The 21,217-nt window shown below is 52.8% G+C and overlaps 1 protein-coding gene across 1 annotated transcript in view; it reads right to left on the reverse strand.

The window, feature by feature from the left end:
* Positions 1 to 437: 437 nt before the first annotated feature.
* The window catches only part of ZNF469 (zinc finger protein 469), a 33,224-nt gene continuing 12,444 nt past the window's right edge, over positions 438 to 21,217 (reverse strand). Inside the window, exons 2-3 of the mRNA XM_069868135.1 lie at positions 19,243 to 19,312; positions 438 to 14,939 (exon numbers count right to left, since the gene is read on the reverse strand). Coding sequence (XP_069724236.1) covers positions 2,030 to 14,752 — 12,723 coding nt within the window. The 5' untranslated portion in view covers positions 14,753 to 14,939; positions 19,243 to 19,312 and the 3' untranslated portion in view covers positions 438 to 2,029. The remainder of the gene's footprint in view (positions 14,940 to 19,242; positions 19,313 to 21,217) is intronic.

The following is a 21,217-nucleotide window of genomic DNA, read 5'->3' on the forward strand; positions in this document are numbered from 1 at the left end:
CAGGTGGCAATGACCAAAGTGGGAAAACACCATGAGCATCACTGACTGGTGATGACCAGATTGGGCCATCACCATCAGCAGGTGGCAATGACCAAAGTGGGAAAACACCATGAGCATCACTGACTGGTGATGACTAGATTGGGCCATCACCGTCTCCATCACCAATTGGTAACGACCAAACGGGGCCAACACCACCACCTTCACTGTTGAGAAGCTCCACCACTTTGCAATTGATTGCAAGGTGATGGCAGCGTCACCAACGTGCTCCTATGGCCACTTTGCAGAGGACACCACAAAGACGTACAGAGCATCCAAGCATCGATTAGATATATCACTGGTTTGAGATGTGTGTGGGAGGCGGGTATGGGACACAGCGAGGGAGGAACATCCCGCAAACATCATCACACAGACAGGAAGTTTCTGTGAAAATATTGGAATATATTTGAAAAGATTAATCACGTATGATTTTACAGTACCACCCCATATTTTCATCTCATACTTTATTTAACAATATTAAAGAGGCACTTTAAAAGCACACATACAACATCATAAAATGGCGTTTCCTGCTCTCTCTCTCTGTTTCTCTGACAAAATATCAAAATAAAAACTTTTGACAGAACACATTGCACCCAAGGTAAATTACCTACAATATTTTTATACAATACAAAGGATTGTAAAGATACATATTAACAGAATAAAGCCTCTTTTTTTTTTTCCTTTTAAATCTAAAACAAAACAAAAAATAATTGCAGGACAGACGCAAAGTACTCTGACTGTTCATATCACATCAGTGCATTACTTCACCTCCTTGACTTGGGAGTATTTCAATAGTATTTTTAATTATCTTCCATGTCCTCGTTTGCACCTGAGATTTCTTTCTGGATTCAAAAGTTCAGCTGTAAAACGTGCTCGTTTAATGTGACCTAACCTTTCGACACTATGGAGTACCAGCATACAGGATTTTTTTTTCCCCCTAAAGTTGGATTTTTATAAGATTTTTTTTTCCTGCTTCTTTTTCTTTTACAGGTAATGGCTACTTCCTAATGGTTCCCTTTTATTTTTCAATCAAGGAAGTCTGTATTCACATTACAAAACAAGAATAGCACCAGTAACTGCATAGTAAAAAGCGGATACCTATATAGCCACTAACTCAATACAGTAAGATAGTTTAGAAGTGATACCATTGAGGGCACTCGGACAGTACCGGTTCGGTGTGGTAAATTGGCACAGTTTTGTTGTTGCGCAAAAAATAAAAACCCACACAAAGAAAACACACACACACACACAAAAACCCCACTAAAAAAATCAGAGTTTATCACAAGTGTCAAGGTGCAGTTTGCTCGCGGTGGCCGCTCTCCTCCGGTTACATCGTCTACAGTGGTCAAAGAGTGGCAGCATCCTCTGAAAGGTTCCAACAGCCCTGGAGTCGCTTCGTTATTCTCTTGATGATGTAGAAACAAATTCATAGGGGATGGCTGTCAAAATATAGGACACTCGATTCTTAATTTAATATATTTTTTTGAATTGTATCATCTCTTAGGCCAGCTCCCAATTAAATGAATCGTACGGGATTATTTGTGCAAAATCTTCAAAAAAAATTTGCTTTCTACAGTGTACTGCACCTTATGAATAAGACGTCTATGGAATGAAGTTCATCTCTTCAAGTACTTTGTACAAAGATAACACAGACACAGTCTCAAAAGGGTCTGAGATTTGCAAGTATCCTTATAACCTCAGCACTTCTGCAATAAAGCAATTGCTCTCGACGACTCAGTCTGCCCAAAGCGATTACAATTTCAGTTCATGAAAATCATCAGCAACATCAAAGTTCTAGCATTTGCATGATAAATCAGGTGAATTAAAGTAGATTAGTAGACACAAAGCAAACTATTTCACAGAGGCTGCAGTGCAAGTTCATTTAAGCTAGACAGAGAAATCATGCTACACAAACGAATTTAATGCTTTGATAATTTTTCCCTTGCAAACCCCATGAAAGCAGCTGAGGATCACCATAAGTCACTTCCATAAATTACTCTGAAGTATCTCTTCTTAAAGGAATTTTAAAGCTAGTTAATTTTTGCCCAAAGAGTTGGCTTAGCAGGTTGTTCTGGGACTCGGCGGTGCGGTAGCTGGCCGAGCTGGCTGGCTTGGCACCCCGGGCGGCGCGTGGGCTGTGCAAGGAGCCACGCGGGGATGTCGCTGGCCCCTTGGCCAATACTTGGTGGAGGCTCTTTCCCAGAATGGCCTTCCTGCGTTTCACGTCCCCATTGGCATGATGGAGTTCTCCCTTCTTCTGATTATACGTGTCCAGGACCATCTTCTTTAGTTGGGTGCCTGTTTTGGGCTTGGGTACCAGTTTGTTGCAGTGTGTCTCCCTTTTCCTGGGGGAGAGGGCAGAAGCTTCGGCGTTGCTCCAGCCGGTGCGTTTGAGGTTGCTGGCACTCTCGCTCCTTCCTGGGCAAGGATTCCGTGCTTTTTTCTTTTTCCCATCTCCCTCCATGTTCTCCCGGGAGCCAGAGCTGCTTCGATGGCTCAAGGACTTGTGCTCTTTCCTCCTTTTGGGGTGAAGCTTGCCAGTGGCTTTGCTTGGCTCCATGTGGCTGTGTCTCATGGTGTTGCTGGCCACCTCACCTCTGGGCTGGTGGCCGGTGGATTTGCTTGGGTTGCCGCCTTGGTCCTTCGTGTTAGCTCTATTGTCCTTGGCCTCAGACATGGCTTTCTCCTGCCCCACATGTTGCTGACCCTCCTCGGTGCTGCTGCCAGGGCTGCCTGTGCTGGGAGCAGCCTCACTGCCAGGCTGGCTACCAGTGGTTTTCTTGTGTGGGACTGAATCTTTGGCAGCCGTGTTCAGAGTGGGCGATGCCGTCCTGTCCTTCAGGGGCAGGGGGTGGTGCGCAGCTTCTGGAGATGTGGCCTTAGATGCATCTTCCCAAGAAGAGGTGTCGCTGGTGCTTGGGTTGCCCCACTTATGGGTCTCCTTGGCTAGTGGAACCTCTGCTTGTGGGGAAGGAAGCTCCGAGACCTTCTTGGCAAGCTGGAGAAATGAGATCTCATCCACAGTGTCAGAGGCTGCACTGGCATCTTCCAGGACACTTGCTGAATATTCGTCTTTGTTGCCTACACTTGTTCTTTTATGGGCGTCGGTGTAACCACGTTTCTCAGTCAGGTGTGGAGGAGAGAGTTTTTGGTCTGTGGTCTGGTTACAAGCCAACCCAGCAAGGTCAATGGTAAACTCAGGTGAGTCCAAGAAAGGAAGTGGTTTCCCATCAAATGCTCCTTTCTCCAACTCTTCAATAGACAGGGCAGTGATATGGCCAAGCTCTGGACTGCTTGCTGCGCCCTGTGGCAAAGATGGGGAGAGGCAGGGGGGTGGAGGCAGGGCATCAAACTGGGATTTCTCCATCTCTGCCAGGAGGTCAGAGAAGTCACCCACCAGGTCTTCCGTTTTCACAGAAGGTTGGGGTGCTCCTGAGTCACCGGATGCTGTAGGGAAGGAGTCAGTAGGAGCCTGCAGGCTGGAGCTTGTAGCCTCTGCCGGATGAAGGTTGTTAGCGTGGTCCAGGTGGACAGGCAAGCTGCGTGGGAGTAAACTGCTGCGGTGAGCAACCTTCCTCTTCTTACTTGGTGGCATGCCCTCCCGGAGAGAGTTGTCCTCTTTCACCTTCTCCCTGCCCTCCCTGGAGGCAGCTCCAGGCCTCATGACCCCTCTGAATTTGAAAGTTTTGTTGCTTCCCGCTAGGTGCTTCTCCATGTGCCGGTCGTACTGCTCTTTCTTGGAGAAGGTGTAGTTGCACATACTGCAGATGAAGGACTTCTTGATAACGTGCATGACGTCTGCGCAGAGCTCGCAGGCATAAAGGGTGGTGTGTTTGATCTCCTGCTCCTCCACTATCCCATGCTCCTGGCTGAGGTGGTTTCGAAGCTCTTTAGTTTCCTGGTAGAACATTGGACACTTGTGGCACAAGTAAATCTTCTGTAAACTGTGCACAACTAAGTGCCGCTGGAGCTTGAAGGGCTTGGGAAACTGTTTGCCACAGTGATGACAGTCCCTGGAAGGATCCTTGCAGTCTGGGTGCATGGGGACAGATTTTGAGGTGCCTTCACTTTTTGCTGTATGATCTGGAGATGGACTGCTGGATGCTTTAGAGGAGCTGGGTGCAGGTGGCTTCACTTTGATGTTGCTTTCCAAGAGATCTTTCGTCTCCTTGGCCTCCTGCTCAAGAGGCAGCTCCTTGGGGCTCTTGCTCCGTCGGCTAACCGCATGCTTGCTGCTGGGGTTGACATGCCGGGAGGACTTGCTGGGCTTTTGATACATGATGGTGTTGAGGAAGTGTGTGACAGCAGCATTGTCCTCACCAAAGCAGGCTGGTAGGCCCATCACGGACTTCTGTGCCTGCCCCTTGCGAGCAAACTGGGTGGCGTGCTCCCGGAGATGCTCGTTGTACATCCAGACGTCAGAGATCTCCTTCAGGCACATCCCACAAGCCCATAGACCAGCTTTATTTTTGGCGTGCTTCTCCTTCAGATGGTCCCTCAGCTGCTCCCGGGAGCTGAATTTACGCTGGACACACATGTAGCAGGTAGGTGGAGGGGAAGGGTTATGGGAGAGCTTGTGGAAGTCCAGCTCCCCTAATGTCAGGAACCACTGGAAACAGACTTTGCATTTGTACTGCTTGTCTTTGGCTTTGGTGGTTATCTCACTGCGTTTTTTCCCCAGCTTCCCATCTTCTAGCTTATTTTTGTGCTTGCTGTGCTGGACCGGCTTTGGCTTGAAACTCACAGTGTTGTCCTCCCCATGGCCAGGAAGATCTTCGCAAGGGCTGAAGAAGGACACGTCTCTCATTTTTAGCTTTGCGTTCAGCATCTCAATATCGATGGTATGAAATCCAGGAGAGTCTGAATCTTCATCAGCCTTGCCATTGTAGGGCTCCTCTGCCAGGCCAGGGGTCCCAGAGCTTGCTTCTCTGAGCAAGTGCTCATCCTCAAGGTCCACCAGAGGCTCAAGCATGTCCTCAGCAGAGAGGCTTTCTCCTTCCTTCTCCAGACTCCCCCAGATATTCAGGCTGGAGATGTTGTCTACTTGGCTGTTTTGGCACAGGAAGGTTAGCATGTTGTCTTCCAGGTCAATGTCCTCCTTCCCTTGATCAGTCTTCTCACAGTCCAACCTTGGCCCAGTGCTTTTAGATCCACTGGGAGCAGCATCTCTGCTCTTTGCTTTGCTGCCGTGACTCATATTTAGCATTAAGGCATCGTCAACAGAGATGGTTTCATATTCACAAGGGCCCTCTCTGGTGACACCAAAAGAAGTGTTTTCGCTGAGGTCAGAAGCTAATTGGATTGTGAAGAGGTCGATGGCACCTGCTGGCTGGAGGTTTACCTCGCTGGCAGGCTTGGGTTTCTTGCTTCGCTTCCCATACACCCGTTTGCACTTTCTCCGGACAAACTGGTCATCCCGAGGGAACAGCTGAGAGAACGTGGAGTCATCGTCAAACAAGCTCTGGAGGTCTGAGACGGATGTGCCTTCCATACAGTGCTCTTTGTCTGGTGGCAGACCTGCCTTTGTCCAGAGTTTTGGCTCTGCAGGAGGAGGGCTGATTCCTGGCACGATTTGCAGAGCACCTTGCCCAGGAGCCTTTCGGATGCTTTCTGAATCATGAGTCTCCAGCAGCAGACCCTCTTCGTCAGGAGCTGTGGGACAATGCAGGGCACCACCCTGGTTCCCAGTGCTACTGCCTGCTGCAGGACTGTCTTCTGTCTCAGCGTCTGCCTCCTCCTTGCCACCATCGCCATGATGCTGCTCTTTGCCTACGTTGCCTATTTCTTTCTCCACTTGCTTCACGAACCTGCTAACCCATTTTTTACAAGCCTGCGTGTCTTCCACTCCATTCAGATCTTCCACCTCCCTGGGACAGGCAACTGTGCTCATTACTGACTCATTGCTGACCATCTCTTTTGAAGACAACATCCCGTCACCTAGGTCCTCTGTGAGCTCGGCTGCACAAGGGGACAATTTAGCTTTTTGAGAGTGCTGGGTTGAGTTGGACCTATTTTGTTCCTCTGTGGAGTTGCAATCACCTGGCTCATGCAAGCTCTCCATGATCCCAGGCAGACTGGAGCTGAGGACAGCAGGAGGAGGACCTGTGTTGTTCTCCAGGTCACATGGGCCACTGGGCTCATTTCTGCTGGAAAATACCTTTGCTTTCCTTCGTCTCACTTTCCTGTTTAGCTTGTTTTCAGAATTACTGTTCACCTCTCCAGCATCTTTGGTTTGTCTCCTTCTGCCCTTTTGTCCTTTTTTGGCCTCCTGTCCCAGGTCCATTTTCCCAGCTGCTGCCTCTTCTGCTCCGTTTGTCTCTGAGTGTGGCCCCTGTGTCTTCATCTCCCTCTGAAGAATACATGTGTGGTGCAGCTCCTGGGACATCTTGAAGGAGATAACGCTGAGGTCACTGAGCACTTGGCTGACCATGTCTTGCATCTGAGTGCCGGGCTCTTTCTCCGGGTCTGGGCATATTTTGCTGGAGAAGTGGTCAACATCGGTGGTTGGCATCTGTGAGCTGCAGGTTTTTTCTTTGGCTGAAGACTTCAAACTCCTTCTGGGCACCTTTTGGGCTGCTTTTGATGTCTTGTCTGCAGGAACCAAAGTGGACCTCGGAGTCTTACCAGGCTGTTGTATGCCACCGTTCTTCACCTGGTGTTTGACAGCTTTGTGCCTGGTCAGGCCAGGCTTGGATCGGAAAGAAGCTGAACAGATGTCACAGGTTGCTGGGAGCCTATTCAGCCCCTTTTCTTTGTGAAGTTCATTTTGGGAAGGATTTGGAGCACTGTTACATGCGTTTTCCTCTCCTTGTCCCATATTGCTTAACACACAACTCCTAGCTTCTCCAGTGCCATGGCTTTTGGGTTTCTCCCCTTTTAAACTCTCTGTGGTTTTGGAAAGACCAAGTCTCGCCTCTGCTGCCTCTGAAAACTCATGGCCATTTAATTCAGCGGGACCAAGATCTCCAATTATTGTAAGACTTCTACTGACAGCAGCTGGCACCTGTTGAACAATAAAACCATTAGACAAAGCCTCTGTTTCGCTTTGAAGCTTATTGCCATCATCGGAGACGCTTTCAAGCTTGTTCTCTTCCATCAGGTTTACCTCTCTTTCTCTAATTGGCAGAAGATCCATTGTGGACTGGTTTGGGTCATCTTGGGTTTCCGGAGGAATGGACTTAATGACCATATCTGTGATGGTGCATGCTTGGTTTTCTTTAAAACAAGAGGTTGACAGCACAGCACTTGTGCTTTCAGATACCTCTTTCCCCACACCCATTTGTTGGAAAGGTGGTGAGGAGGGAAGAGAGCAGTCCTTCCCATGTGGCTTCTGGGGACCATCCATCTCTAGCGCAGAGCCCACCACAGCACCAGCACACAGCAGAGTGCAGGGTTTTGCCATTCCTTCTCTTTCAAGTGGTCCATAGTGACCCAAAACGCCATCGGGGAGGTGACAGGGACTGTCCTCAATTACTTCCATTTGTGGAGGCTCGCAGTGATGCAGTGAGGGAGGAAAGGTGGGTGCCCTGTTCCATGCCCCTTGCTCTGTGGGGCCTGTGGTGCAATGCTGGATGTGATAGTTGTTGGCCTCAGGAGGACACCTCTTCATGACAAGTGAACTCGACGAGTTAAGCAGGGATGCACTCATTTTCTTCTCATCCAAGAGCTGAGTGCTGAAGCCAGGGACCTCTGCTCCTTCAACCCCACTGCCTTGCAACCATTTGGGGTGAGAAAAATTGATTGGTGAGGTCATGCTGGCTGGAGATTCCCCCATGTAGTGACAGCCATTGAGGGACTTCTTGCCATTTCCTTCCCTGGGAACCTTTGGATTGACTGTGCTGGCTTTCATCTCTGGCACCAAGTAGTGATCCTGGTGGAGCTCCTCCTTGGAGGGAATGGGTGGACTGGTGGGACTTGCAGGAGCACTGTGCAGGGTTTGTGCCTCCTGCCCTACCTGATTCCTTTCCAGCCTCTCTCCTGCTGCACTGCTCAGAGTTTCTCTCTCAAGCAAACTACAGCTTAAATGGGATTGCTCATGTTTTTTAAATGCCAAGGTCGATGTGTTTTTATCTTGCTCCTGATCTTCCACAAGCTGATCGGCTTTCTTTCTTTGCCCTGGCAGTGGGGTCACAGCTGTGTTTTTGAGTGGTGAGAGGTCATTTTGCTCTTGGGAAACACCATCTGCATGGATATTAATGTCATTCTGCTCCGCATGTTCATTTGCTAAGTGCTGCAGCTCCATTGCATTATTTTGCAGCTCTGGCTTTGTGTACTTGGGTTGGTTTGCACCATAAGCGTTCATTGCACTGAATGACTCCAGCTGCTCGCACCCACTGGGGAAAACCACAGCCTCTTTTGCTGGAACAGTAATATTTTCCATGTTGCCTCCAATAGCGGTGTTCTCTTCCCCTTGGGCAGGGCAGTATGTCCAATTCTCTCCTTCCAAGGCACTGCCGCTCTCCTCTTTCTGCTCCATCTGCGCATGGGTGGTGGCAGAGAGATGGCTGGGAGCAAGAAGCATGGGGAAGCATGGCATCAACAGCTCCTCTTCGTTGCTCTTCACTGTTCGGGCAACAAAGAGCTGGAGCTGCTGCAGAGGGTTGGCAGCCATCTCCGGGGACGCCAGCATCTCTTGGGAGGTGCAGTCACTCCCCTTGGGCAGACTCAGCATATTGAACAGCAGCACTTTTTGCTTTCTGGTTTTGTCACTGGGCCCGGGGGCTGGATAGGTGGTGGGGCTTTTCCTCTCCTCAGTTTCTTCCACCGGCACAGAGCCACCACCGTCCCCTTTGAAGTCCATGGTGCTTTTTGCCATTTTGGGTGACTTGGGCTTGCTTAAGGGCCTTTCTGCTGTATCTGGGACCTCTTTGAGGTGAGGTGACAAGGGAAGATCCAAGGCTGGGGTTGGACCCTGCTGAAAGCCAACTTCAGATTTACGGTTTGGAAGATGAGCATCAATCTTCTCCAGCTCTGCAGTGTCAGCAAAGCTTTCATCTGCTTTCCCTGACACAGGAAAGCTCTTGGCATGACGCTGGCATGACAGAGGATCTTTAGCTGGTTCTGCTGCCTCCAGGGTCTCTGGAAATATGGTGACAACAGGGGGGCTTTTTGTCACAGGGTCTGTGTAGATGGGAACCTCTGTTTGATCTGGTGTGCATGAGCCAGGTAGACTTTTGGAGGAAGACCTATTTTCCACCTTTCCAGGGTCACTTTTCTCAGCAGCCACAGCTCCCTGGTGCTGCTCACCACTGTCTTTGGAGCAGAAATGTTCTGAAGCAAGTGGGGCTGGTGTGCACATCCCTGCCTCCATCGAGCCCACCTCCACCGGGCATGACCAGGGCTCCTTGGGTGTCTCGTAGTCCCCATGGGTGCTCACAACAGCTGGCTTCTCGTCTCCCTGCCTTTCTCCAACACAGAGGCTCGAACTGCTCAGCTCTTCTACCAAAAACAGGCCTTTCTCCTGACCTGTCTCTTGCTCAGCTGGCAGTGGTGGGAACCGTTCAGCCACCTCTCCTTGTAGATGGGCAGCAATGTGTTGCTCGGATTTCTGAAGGGTGATGGATGCATCACTATCCAGCTTGCTGGTTTGCAGTTGACTTTCCAGCTCTGTGACTAATTGCTTGATCTCCAGCTCATCATCAGATATGTTGTTCATAAAAGTCACATTGTAATCCGTTATCCTGTCTGGTAGTGGCAGGGAGAGTTGGCTGGTGGGTCCTTCTTTGGGGAATTTCTTGGTTAGTGGCTTCTCCACCGCAAGGCTGTGGAACTGAGTAACGTCATCTGGCATCATTGGAGCCACCTCCTCCATGAGGGACCAGTCTTTCTCCGGCATGAATGGTGGATACGATTGCTCAAATGGCAATGACTTGCTGGGGGGATTGCTGGGGCAGGCAAATGTTGTCACGTAACTGTCCTTGCTCACAGAAACACTCTCATATAGTGGTGGATCAAACTCGGTGACAGGAAGCTCTCCAAATATTGAAGAGGAGTCAAAGCTGAGAGGGGAAGTGACCTTGCCCTGTGGGGTTTCTATGGCATAGGGGGAGATGCTGGTGTGCTTCTGCTCGAAGGAACTGGTGTTGATATTATCCTGGCATAAGTACATGTCATCCATGTGTGAAGAGTCCAAAGCTGGGGGCTTTGAGAAGAGGTTGTCATTGTATTGACTGGGAAGGCCTTTGGGATCAAAGAACTCATTGTCGTTGCTGACATATGGATTGGGCGCCTTGGCAGTGAGCATCATACCCACTGCATCCCCTCCGTAGGGGACAACTGGAGCAGGGTAGTCCTTTTGACCATCAGACAGCCCATGTGCCTTCAAGTATTTGATGCCTGCTTCTGAGTAGGCAGGAATCGTTTCGTTACTGCTGTGGGATGGAGCAATTAGCTCCTCTGCGTGGTACTTTGGTCCATCACTTGTGAAAGGGACAAACTGATGTTTCTGGTGGAGCATGGACAGCTCGGGTGAGTCCTGAGACTCCAGGGTGGGTTCTTCTGCTTCCCTTGTGTGCTTTACTACTCCTTTGGGCTCTTCTGCCCCCTTCCTACAGGAGTGCCCGACGGGGCTCCTGCCTGGTGTGGCCGTGATGGGCAGCTGACTTTCCTGGGGCTGTGGTAACAGCTCCTCATTTGCACAGTCCATCACAACAACACCTGGTTCAGTACTCGGTTGGGTCCTGGAGCCTGCTGCCAAAGGCTGAGCTGAGCCAAACCGCCTGCTCCCCCTAGGAAGGTCTTCTTTGCTCTTCTGGCTCTTTGGGCTCCTGTCCTCCGTAAGCCTGAGTGGAGTCCTTTGCACATGTGCTGGGCTGCCTGCACGCCTCCTTCTCTGTGTGTCTCCCTTCTCGCTGCCTGAGCCAGCGCCATCAGTGCAGGGTGGGCTAGAACCCACTTCATTGCTCACACTGTCATTGTGGTTGCTGCCAGTAGATGACTGTCTGCTCCGCCTTCGGACTCTGGTGGCACAATTCTCTTTCTTGCCATCTTCCTGGAGACCCCTGTGCTCCTGTGTCTCCTTTTTCTGACTGTCCCTTTTCTGGCTGTAGCTCCAGGCTGGATCTTTCTCTTTTGGTCTCCCACTTCTTCCTGGGCGTCTCTTGCTAAAGTTGTACTTGGTCCTTCCAATGAATCCTGTGCCTCGCTTCTTCCGTCCTCGGAGCTTCCTACACTCTGCCCCATCATCATCTGAGTCGGAGACGTAGTCATACTCGCGAAACCTGCCCTCCTTGGCAGCTGGCATCAGCCTCTCAGTGACCTGGGTGAACTGTGCCTGCTTGCTGCTTTTCACCTGCAGTTTGTGGAGCTTGTTCTTCTGCTGCACAATCTTGTGAATGAGCTCCTTGCTCCATGTCCCACTCCGGGGCTTCCGCTTCTTCATCTCCTTCATGGACAGCCGAGATTGTTTGGAGCTCTTGGTGGCAGTGCCCAGCCCCACCTCACTCTTCATTAGATGCTCCTGGCTGTGCTTCTTGGGATGCTTTTGGCTGGAGGTGGACTTGGAGGAGGTGGTGCCTGGTGGGATGTTGTTCTTCCTGCCCACCCGCAGCCTGGCTGTACTCTCTGCTCCTACGACCCCAGGATCTGGCTCCTGGGCTGCCAACCTCCGCGCCGCCCTCCCTTTGTGAAGGTGCTGCTTCTCTTCCCCTGTCTTCTCCTCCTCCCCATCTGCATGGCTCTCCTTGTAAAAACAACCGGCCTTGGGCTGGCCCACTGCCTTCTCCTCTGCCGTTGCCTGCTTTGATTTGCACTCTGAAGCCAGGGCTTCCTTTGCCTTGTGGGACATCCCAATGCCAGCCATCTTCATGACTGTCAGCTCCTCATCAGCAAACACATCTATGAAGCTGCTGTCGATCTCTGGGTTATCGGACTGGTACCCCAGGCCATTGAGGGCTTCAGTGATCAGGCTGTCCAGCTTGGCATCATCGATGTCCAGGTCTGAGGCAGTGAGTGGCAGTGAGCTAGCGGCGAGGCCGTTGAACAGGCTGCCCTTCAGAGCATCTTCCTTGCCCTCGCTTTTGCTTTCCCCATCCAGCAAGAAGTCATCACTCTTGTTTAAAGCCAACAAATGTGTGTGGGTGTCCGGAGAGAGTCCCAGACTGGGGGGTTTGGGGACCTCCAAGGGGAGTGCTTTCCGCCCCTCGGCTGCCCGAGGAGCATCCTTGCTCTCTCCCTGGGGAGTGGGATGGGAGGTGCAGAACTGGCGGTGCTGCAGGAAGGAGGAGAGGTTGCTGTAGTTCTGGTCGCACTGCTTGCAGGTCAGGAGCACGTCCAGCTGGTCCAGGCTGGCGCTGCTGAGTGAACTGGCCAGCAAGTGATGGGAGGAGTACGGCGGTGGGGGCTGCTCCCCATCCAGCCCATCTGAGCATCCTTTGGCCGCTCCCATGCCAGGTTTGTGGAAGGGGCTCACCAGGGTGCATTTCAGAAGATTGTCATCTTTCAGGGCATCAGGAAGGAAGTGAAAAGACTTGATGGAATCTGGAGGGTGGTAATGAAGTGAGTTGGAGCTCAGGACGTCGGAGAGGTGGAAGGTTTTGTTGCTGTCCTTGGGACGGCAGTGGTGCTGGAGGAAGGGAGAGGGTGTCAGAGCTCCAGACATTTGGCTGTCTTCAAAACTGGGGTTGAGTGGGCTGCTGGACATGGGGGAGAGCGATGAGCAGGTGCTGCTGCAGGTGGGGTTGGGGACAGGGGACGGCAGCGGAGACTCGCAGGGGGAGGCAGCTACCAAGGCTGATGGCTGCAGGACCAGTGCTGAGCCCGATGAGCTTCTGGAGGCAGGAGGAGGACCTGCTTGACCCATGCTGTAGAAGAGGGCTTTGCTTCTCGTTTCACAGGTGGGAGACCCTGGCTCCTTCCCATTTTCAAAAGAGAAAGCGCCTGTCGAGTTGAGTTCCCTCCTCTGGACCCCAAGACTCTCTCCTGACAAGAGTTTTTTGCTGTGATACCCTGGAGGGTTACCTACGGTGGGGCCTTTCTGGGCTTTCCCACTCCCCTCCCACTCCGATGTGCCCAGGGGGAAGGAGAGCTTCTGGCTGGTGATCTGTCTCGACAACTCTAGCCTGTTTTGACCGGGCATTGCAGAAGTGAGGTGTATTTGCTGCCAAGGCATCCTGGCATTTTTCTGCCTGTGCTGCCTCTGCTCGGGGCCAGACTGGCACTCGAATGAGAACTGGTTTCCAACAAGGTTTGAATAAGGTGCTGAATTCTGGTCCATGGGAGAAAACGCCTTAGTGGCACCTTCCCAAGCTTGCACAAGCCTGGGGTGGGTGGGTGCTGTAGTGGGAATGCTTGTCTCAAAAGGCACAGATCCTGCGCTGGCACTGCCTGTGGGGGAATTGCAATAGGCTTTGCTCTGAAAGTGCACTTGGGAGAGAGGGTTTGGTGGCACGCTCCTTCTCAGAGGGCTGCTCTGGACCAGCAGCCGTGGGCTGGGGACACTGTCTTTCGCTGAGGCTTGCCTCGTACCGACTGGCTTTGGCATACTAGGTGAGTGTAAACTAGACGGAAAAACAGTTTGGTTTTCTTGGAAAGTGCTTGCGTTTTGGTCGATAGCACCAGATGACAAGAGAGCACCATTGGGGTTGGTGGGATGCTCGCTCCTGCCCTTGCAGCATTGCAGTGGGCTGTGGTGTGGGGCCAGTGGTGGATGCAGGAACGGCGGCGGTGGTGCCGGCAAGCCGTAGAGCCTGCCCTCAGGGGACACGGTCTCATAGGAGCTGCCGCTCAGTGCCTCCTCTTGCCACTCGCCGGAGGACGAGTGGAAGGCGAAGGCGCCATGAGCCAGCTGGCCGGTGGCGAGCCCCACGTCCAGGTACTCCTGGCTCCCCACGTCGCTGCGGTACGGCTCCTTCCCCGAGTCGTGCAGCAGCTGGAAGGAGTATTGGCATGGCAAAGTCCCCAGGCCGTGGGCACTGGCTTTGCCACCCTCGGGGAAGGTGTTGGGCTTCTGCACCGAGATCCCATAGCTAGCACTGGCAAAACTCTTCTCTGGGGAAGGCCAGGAGTTGGCTCCGTTTGCCTGAAACTCTAAGTAATGTAGCTGCCCATTGGTGCCGGGGCTCTTGAGGGGGATGCCGGCGGCAGGAGGCTGCCCCTTGGGGCTGTGGCGTGGAGCGGGCTGTGAGGTATAGTTGGCAGATGTTCGGCCGGCGGCAGTGTCGGGGAAGCAGTGGCCAAAGCTGAGGTCTTCTTGCCGGAGCTCGGTTTCGTGCTGGGGGATGCTGGGCACATGGAAGTGATAGCTGCCAGCCACGGGGCCGTGATTCGCCTCTGGCTTCTTGGGGGGGATCACCTTCTGCTGGGGGTAGGCAATGCCGATGGTGGGGTTCGGCCGGGTGCCGGCAATGCTGAGCCGGTAAAGCTGCTGGTGGCCCCGCTCACCCTTCCCCGAGCGCCGGCTGCGCTCACGGGCTCTCCCCTTCCCTGGTGGGGACTGGGGGCCGCCCTTGACTTCTCCCCAGGTGTCATTGTTGCCAAACTTGGGTCTGCAGTGGAGGGATTTGAAGTCGATCTTCCCTGCTTGCTGTGGGCGGATCACGGCTTCCCGTTGGCTGTGGGGCTCCTTGTCCTTGGGGCTGGGGAAGGAGGACGTGCTCTCCCCACCGAGCGCCTTCCCATCCTTCCCCCTGCAGCCTTCAAAGCCAAAGTCCTTGTTGGCGTCTTTGGGGCCGGCCTCAGTATCGCTGATGGTGTAAACATGCTGGGTCTCTCCAGTCATGATACCGAGGTGGGGGGAAAGGCTAGAAAGCCCCGTTTTCCTGTCCCGCTGTGAGCTGCTGTCCCTCCGTCACAGGCATGGTCCTCCTCTGGTGGGCACCGGGGCGGCGAGAGGCGCAGTGGCTTCCCAAGGCCGGGGTGGCACAGGGTCCCAAGTGCCGGTAGGGCTCTGCTGCATCGTTTCAGACCTGGGATGGACGAAAGAGAGAAAGGGCAGCTGTCAGCCGAGGAGAGGAGATAATTCAACCCCTTTTCTTGGCACGGAGGGGGAAGAGGTGGAGGAAGGGACAGTGCAACCCCCCCCAACAGCCCCGGGGTGGTCCTCCGGCTTTTGGCTCTTCAAAGGATGCTTGGAGCATTTCACCTTTGGCAAAAACTGCTGAGGGAGGCACTTTTTTCCTCCCGGGGAAGCTATTTTTGGGTTACTACTTAGCAACATAAGCAGAAAAAGATGACAGAAGAGCTCCACCTACGGATTAGTGGGAAGGGCTGTCAGGCTGGGCTGGGAGAGGAGTCCTGGGAAGGGCTCCCATGTCCCCGTGTCCCAGTTCCCGCAGCTGGAGGGACCATGAGATTGGAATGTGCAGCAAAAGGACTTTTTTTCCACCCTCAGTTCCCTCCCAGCACATCTTTTTGGCCTAACTGCCCCTCTACCAAACCATTGCTCAGAAACCCCTGGAGAAAGGACTCGAGCTTCTGCTCCTCTGTCTTAACTTTAACATCACCCGCAAATTGCCCTTGCAATTTTAGACGCTGTTAAGTAGGTGAAAGAATAAAAACTAACTCCTGACTTTACCAGCTGATTTTACGATACAGGACCTCAGGGCATTAGACATGAAACACAAGTCAAGCCCAGCCTTTTAAAAGGTACCACTGGGATTTTAGCTGCAGACACAGGTAATATTAAAAAGAAGAGTAAACTTCTGTTTTAAATAGTCTCTTTTAAAAAGTCTGTTGGAAACAGAAAGGGTTTCTTTCTCCTTGCTCACTAGAAATGCCTCTTTACTGTCTGCCGCAGGGGGCAAAGGCAGGATACTGCTGGGAGCCGGGGAGGGAGCGACCTGGCTGTAAAGAAGCATGAAGTTCAGCTTATTAGTCTTCTCCTGGGTGTAATTCTTACAGATCCCCAGTCTTGTTCAGGGTCCACCCTGTGCTGCACAGCCTCGCTCTCCCTGCCCAGCAGAGATCTGAGCACAAAATGAGATTTTCTGCATGGAAAGGGGAGCAACCTGCATCTATTTGGGTTCTCTACCATGTGCACGGGTTTTCTCTCAGTTCACGTTTGATGCTTTGTATGCACACAACAGCTGGGGTGAGCACCCAGCAGTCTATGATGCCGCTACAGCACATACGAGCACATAATATGCATATTATTATGTATATATAGAGAGACCAGGGGTTTGGCTGCATCCCCCTGCTCCTTCTGCAAAGATGCTGTGAGCCCTTGCAGGGAGGGAAGGCAACGCAGTGAGGAGAGCCGGAGAGGGGGCTCCCCAAGGTCTCCTCTCTGCTTCGAGATGCCGGGCTCAAATTCCTCCAGAATTTCACATCCCGTTAAGTGAAATGAATCCTGGGCTGATACAGCCAGGCCCTATCACGCTTGCTCCCCACGCCCTGGCCAAAGCTCACACGCGGCCCTTTGGCACGCAAGGGGGTTGCTTGCAAAACAATGCGCCACTTATGCTGCTTCCAGCCACAACTGCGAAGCCTGTTTGCTGCTGTTTAAATTTGCAAAGGCTCCTTGCCAAGATAAAATACCCAAGGCCAGCACTTGCTACATTATCACAGTCGTGCTCTTTCAGCCACATAAAGGAGCCCTTTTTTTTTTTGGAAGGAAAGGCTTGTTTGTGTATCCGTAAAGCTGCAGGATTTGCATGGCGAGGGACGGGGTTTACTGGTGCATTAGCGCTGAGCGCCAGGAGAAACAGACACTGTGCTGCCTGCTCTGGAAGAGTGGTGGAGATGAGGAAAGCAGAGCTGGTGGCATGCAAGATTGTCCTGCTGATTGAGAGGATCCATGGGCCATGCCAGGATGCCCGGGCAGGAGATGGGTATGAATTTATCCCATGCAAACTATAGATGGTGCGTAGGGATAAGGGCAAGGTGTCAATTAGGGCTTCGTTCTCCAAAAACCCTGATGCTGGTCTCCACACCAGGACTCGGAGGTCCCTGTCGTTGCGTGGGGGTGGCTGTGGCCACAGGGCATCACTCTGCAATCCCAGTGGCCAGATGCAGCCCTGGGAGCAGTGCGGCACAGAAATCTGGGGCCTCTTGGTGAAGCTCAGCCAGTGCTGCTCCCGATGGGTGCTCGATAAGGAGGGCTGGGTGTGCTGATTTAAAGTGATATTCCCCAGGCAGCTGCCTGCATCCATCACCTGAGGCTTTACAGATTCAGCCCAAACATAGATAGCCCTTTGCAGGATGGGAAACCCAGAAAAAAATAAAAATAGGGACCATTTTATCCTTTTATTTTCCAAGCCCTCAGTCCACTCCTTAGCCTGTCCCTGAGATCAGACTCCTCTTTGGGTTACCACAGGCATCACTTCTTTGGGTTTTATGTTTCATTTCCTGGAAGAAGAGGTTGGATGAGATGGGACAGGGCAAAGGAAGGTTATGCTTTAAAAAAAAAGCAGGTGGTATTTAGTAACCCGCTGCCTGGATGCAGGTAGAGTCCTCCTCATGCGCAATCATGAGCCCTGCTGGGTGCTCAGCCTTTTCACCCAGCCTCAGAGCATCTTCCTATGCTGGGGCAACACTGGGCTGCCCACAGCCTCTCATGGTCCTGCTGTGGCTCAGGGACACAGGGGACAAGATGAGCAGCAATGGCAGGAGCCTGGCCAGTGAGGCAGAGCCCAGCCTGCTGCTCTGTGGGCCAGATCCCATCCTGCTGGGAGCCCCAATGTGTCAAACGGCTTGTGATTCACCACCCTGGCTCTCCAGTACCCAGAGCCAAGTGTCTCGGCTCCTCATGCTCTGAGAACTGCTTGTGCCCAAGGGGCAGAGCTGAGGGTCCCTTGGGGCTGCCTGTGCTCCCCAAGCACCTTAGCACTTCTCCACCCTGTTAGCACTTATTCCTGCACACAAATCCTGGGGGACTGCATCACACCCAGCCCTGACAGCATCTAATTCCCAAGAGATAAGACCTGTGAATCCCACTGGCTGAAGCCTTGTATCTCAGCTGGAACATTGCATGGGACCCACACCATGAAGAACGAAGGGACAACCACATCCCCACCGTGGGCAGGGCAGCAGCAGGTAAAGCATCTCGCCAGGGCAAAGTTCTGCTCCAGTGGAAACAGTGGCAAGGGGACAAAATGGTTGCATGAACAGCTAAAAAACAAACCCAACAACCAACAAGAAAACCCCACCAGCTGATGAAGGAAAGCAGGAAGAGGGGACTGAAATGGTGGCGCTGCCTGCAGAGAGGCAGATTCAGCCCTGCTGCCCAGCCTCTGCCTGGGCTCAGCCAAGCATCACTCTGGGCACAAGGCAAAACTCCTTCCTCGTGGTGGGGAGCAGAGGGCTGGCCTTGCTGGGGGACTCAGGAGAGCCGGGTTCAGCACTCAGCTTGGCCTCTCCCTTGCATGACCTTGGGTAAGTCAGTTAATCACGGTGACTCAGCCCTCCATCTGTAAATCAGGCCCGATAATGCTTCCCCTCGCCTATCTGCTCTCTGTATCGTCTGTTGAGATTAGCAAGGCAGGGACTGTTCTTGCTATTTGTATGTACAGTGCCTGGTCCAGCGAAACCCTGACGGGGCTGGGAGATGTGCAGGGCTGGCTGTAAGGGGCACTGGTTGGGGTGAGGATCCCGGGACTGCAGCTCGGGTTGGGGTTTGACATGGGCAAGCTCACAGGCTGCTCGTGCAAGGCAAATAAACAACCATCCCAGGCTGGAGCTGCTGTTATCTGGGAGGGTATTGTGGCTGGAGGCACAGCGATTTTGGCAACAGAGGCTTAGGGACAGGCATGGGAGTGGGTGGAAGGAAGAAAAATCAAGATGTGGGTTGGATGGTGTCCCCCAGGAAAAACCCCTTTGCTGCAGCTGGTGGGAGGGAGATGGGTTTGGGAGGGGGTCCCAAAATGAACCCCACCAGCTCTGCAGGCTTTCACCAGCTTCAGGAGATGTGGAGATGACTCTCAACATGCTTAGGGTTTTTGGACCTGAAAAGGAGCATATAACTACTGCCTAAAGGATTTAAATCCTACCCAGGTGGGTCGATCCTATCCAGCCACAACTTTGGCTGGGAATGTGAAAAATCCCTCTCCCTTGTGAACTAGCCCATTCTCAAAGCCTGGTGCCTCTTTAAACTTTCTGTGTCTTGCAGCCGGATTGCTGCAGGGCCAGAAGAGCAGCCAGGGAGGTCCCTGAGCATCCCTGCATCTGGGGCTTGGGAGGGCTGGGGGCATTCCCTGAGCCTGTTGGGGATGAGGAGAAAAGTATCTGGCTCCCAAAAATAGCATCCGACCCTGTGTTGTCAGCTGGCCGTACCTTGGCACCCTCTGCCGCTCAGCTACTGCCGGGACTCACTTCCACCTCCCATGAAATATGAATTTCTTGGCTGCAAAGGAAAGAAAAAAAAAAAACAAAACACGTCAGGAATCTGTGTTTGACTTGGCTGCCAGCACCACGGCGCGTGTGGAAAGCTCAGCTGCCAAAAAGAGGGGTATCCACCCCAAAATGCCCCATCACAGCCACCCCCAGCTGAGTCCCCCCAGTTCTGTGGCTTTGGCCAGGCAAGTGGTTGTAGGGTGCTGTGGGAGTGAGGAAACTGAGGCACGGATGGAGAGGGGGTCCTGCCTCCCTCTCTTCTGCACCCTGACTCCATCTCCTGCATCCCAGCCACTGCCTCCACCTCTTGGGGTCCGGCAGCCCCAAAGCCTTGCAGGGGCTCGTTGTGGCTGCGGTCAGGATCTGGTCCCAAAAGGCAGGAAACGGCCTTTCCGGTGTGAGGAGGAGGAAGGGAAGACTGAGGACAGCCAAACCCCAAACCACAGCCCTAGGTGCGCTCAGGTCCTCTGGCAGGTGCCAAGAGCAGCTGCAGGACTGCTGCCAGCCTGCTCCCAGCCAGACCTGCTCCTGCACCCAGCCAGGAGCTCAGGTCCCCCCTGCCATCTCCAACCCTCAATGCCCCCCGTCTGGGTGGTGATGTTCTGATCCCCATGACGTCCAGTCCCAGGCAGGTAGGCAAGAGGTGGAGGAGCAACCCACCTCCTGCTCCATCTCCATCCCATACAGTGTGTTTCAGGCCACGCTCTTTAAACAGTATTTGCCTCCATTGCACCTTGGAAGTGGGAAAAAGGAGGGATTTGAAGGGATTCCTGCCAGCCCCAGGTCCAGCCTGGAGTTAACTCACTCTTGCTGCTCCCCAGGAGCGTGTGGGTCATATCCAGACACATCAAACCTTGTCCTGACATTAACCCATTTGCCGGTCAAGCAAAGAGAAGAGCAGGATGAGAGGTCTGGTTCCTGCCCAGGCGTGATACAGCAGGTTGGAGCATCTCACCAGGAGAGATGTGACTCTTCCTTGCTAGCCCTGGTCCCTGCCTGTCCCTGAGGAGGGAGGCTGGCATAGGGACTGCCCAGGAGCAAAGGGGATGGACAGAGGCTCTTTCTGAGAAAGGCTGGAGGGAGGCTGGAGCATCCCTTGGGCAGAAACCACAGCAGGAAGGAGCTGAGCCCTGGTGCCAACAGCTTGAAAAGGACTTTGAAAGAGTGTCTTGGGAAGATGCTGGGGGTGTGCGCACACACACACTCCTGGATAGTCTGGTCTGACTGCACTGGGGCAAGGAGCACCATGAGAAGTGGTTTCCAGCAGAATTTCTGGCCCAAGGAGAAGTTGGAAGGTTATTCAGTAAGTTTGTTTCTTGCCTAGGATGATCCAAAATTGATTTTCTGGATCTGAATAGGTTTGAATTTCCAAGCTGGTAAGAATCCAACTTTTGCTCAGGATCCAGAGTTTGCAAACAGTCTTAATCCTTCCTCAGTTTATAATGAATAATAGTGGAGGAGGGCAGGTCCCTGGGTGGTCATGGCTGATCTTGGCAGCTCCCCAGGCACCCTGTGAAATATGAGGGTGTTGTGAGCCAGTGTCTCGGTGCAGCGCCTGGGTTCCCTCCCGAATCCTCACACCACCTGACCCTGAGGTGCTGCGAGAGGATGTTGTGCGTCTGGCAGATAGGAAGCCCCGTGGGAGACTGCACAGATGAGATGGCTGGGGTGGGAGGAGAGGAGAAGATACAGGATATGGCTCAACCTCAGCTGAAGGTCATCCCAACCTGATGTCTTTACGAAAAGGGATGGATGGATCACAGTGACCTGGCAAAGCAAATCCCACAATACCCTGGCTGGGCGGTCACAGGAGCTGGGTGTCAATCAGCCACTCGTTCCCGTCCCATCCCCAGCTGCAGCCAACGGTCTCCGAGTCTTTTCCAAAGGAAATAAGATGGCTGGTGACAGAGAGCGA

This window comes from Phaenicophaeus curvirostris, chromosome 14 (assembly GCF_032191515.1).
Source record: "Phaenicophaeus curvirostris isolate KB17595 chromosome 14, BPBGC_Pcur_1.0, whole genome shotgun sequence".
Taxonomy (NCBI): domain Eukaryota; kingdom Metazoa; phylum Chordata; class Aves; order Cuculiformes; family Cuculidae; genus Phaenicophaeus; species Phaenicophaeus curvirostris.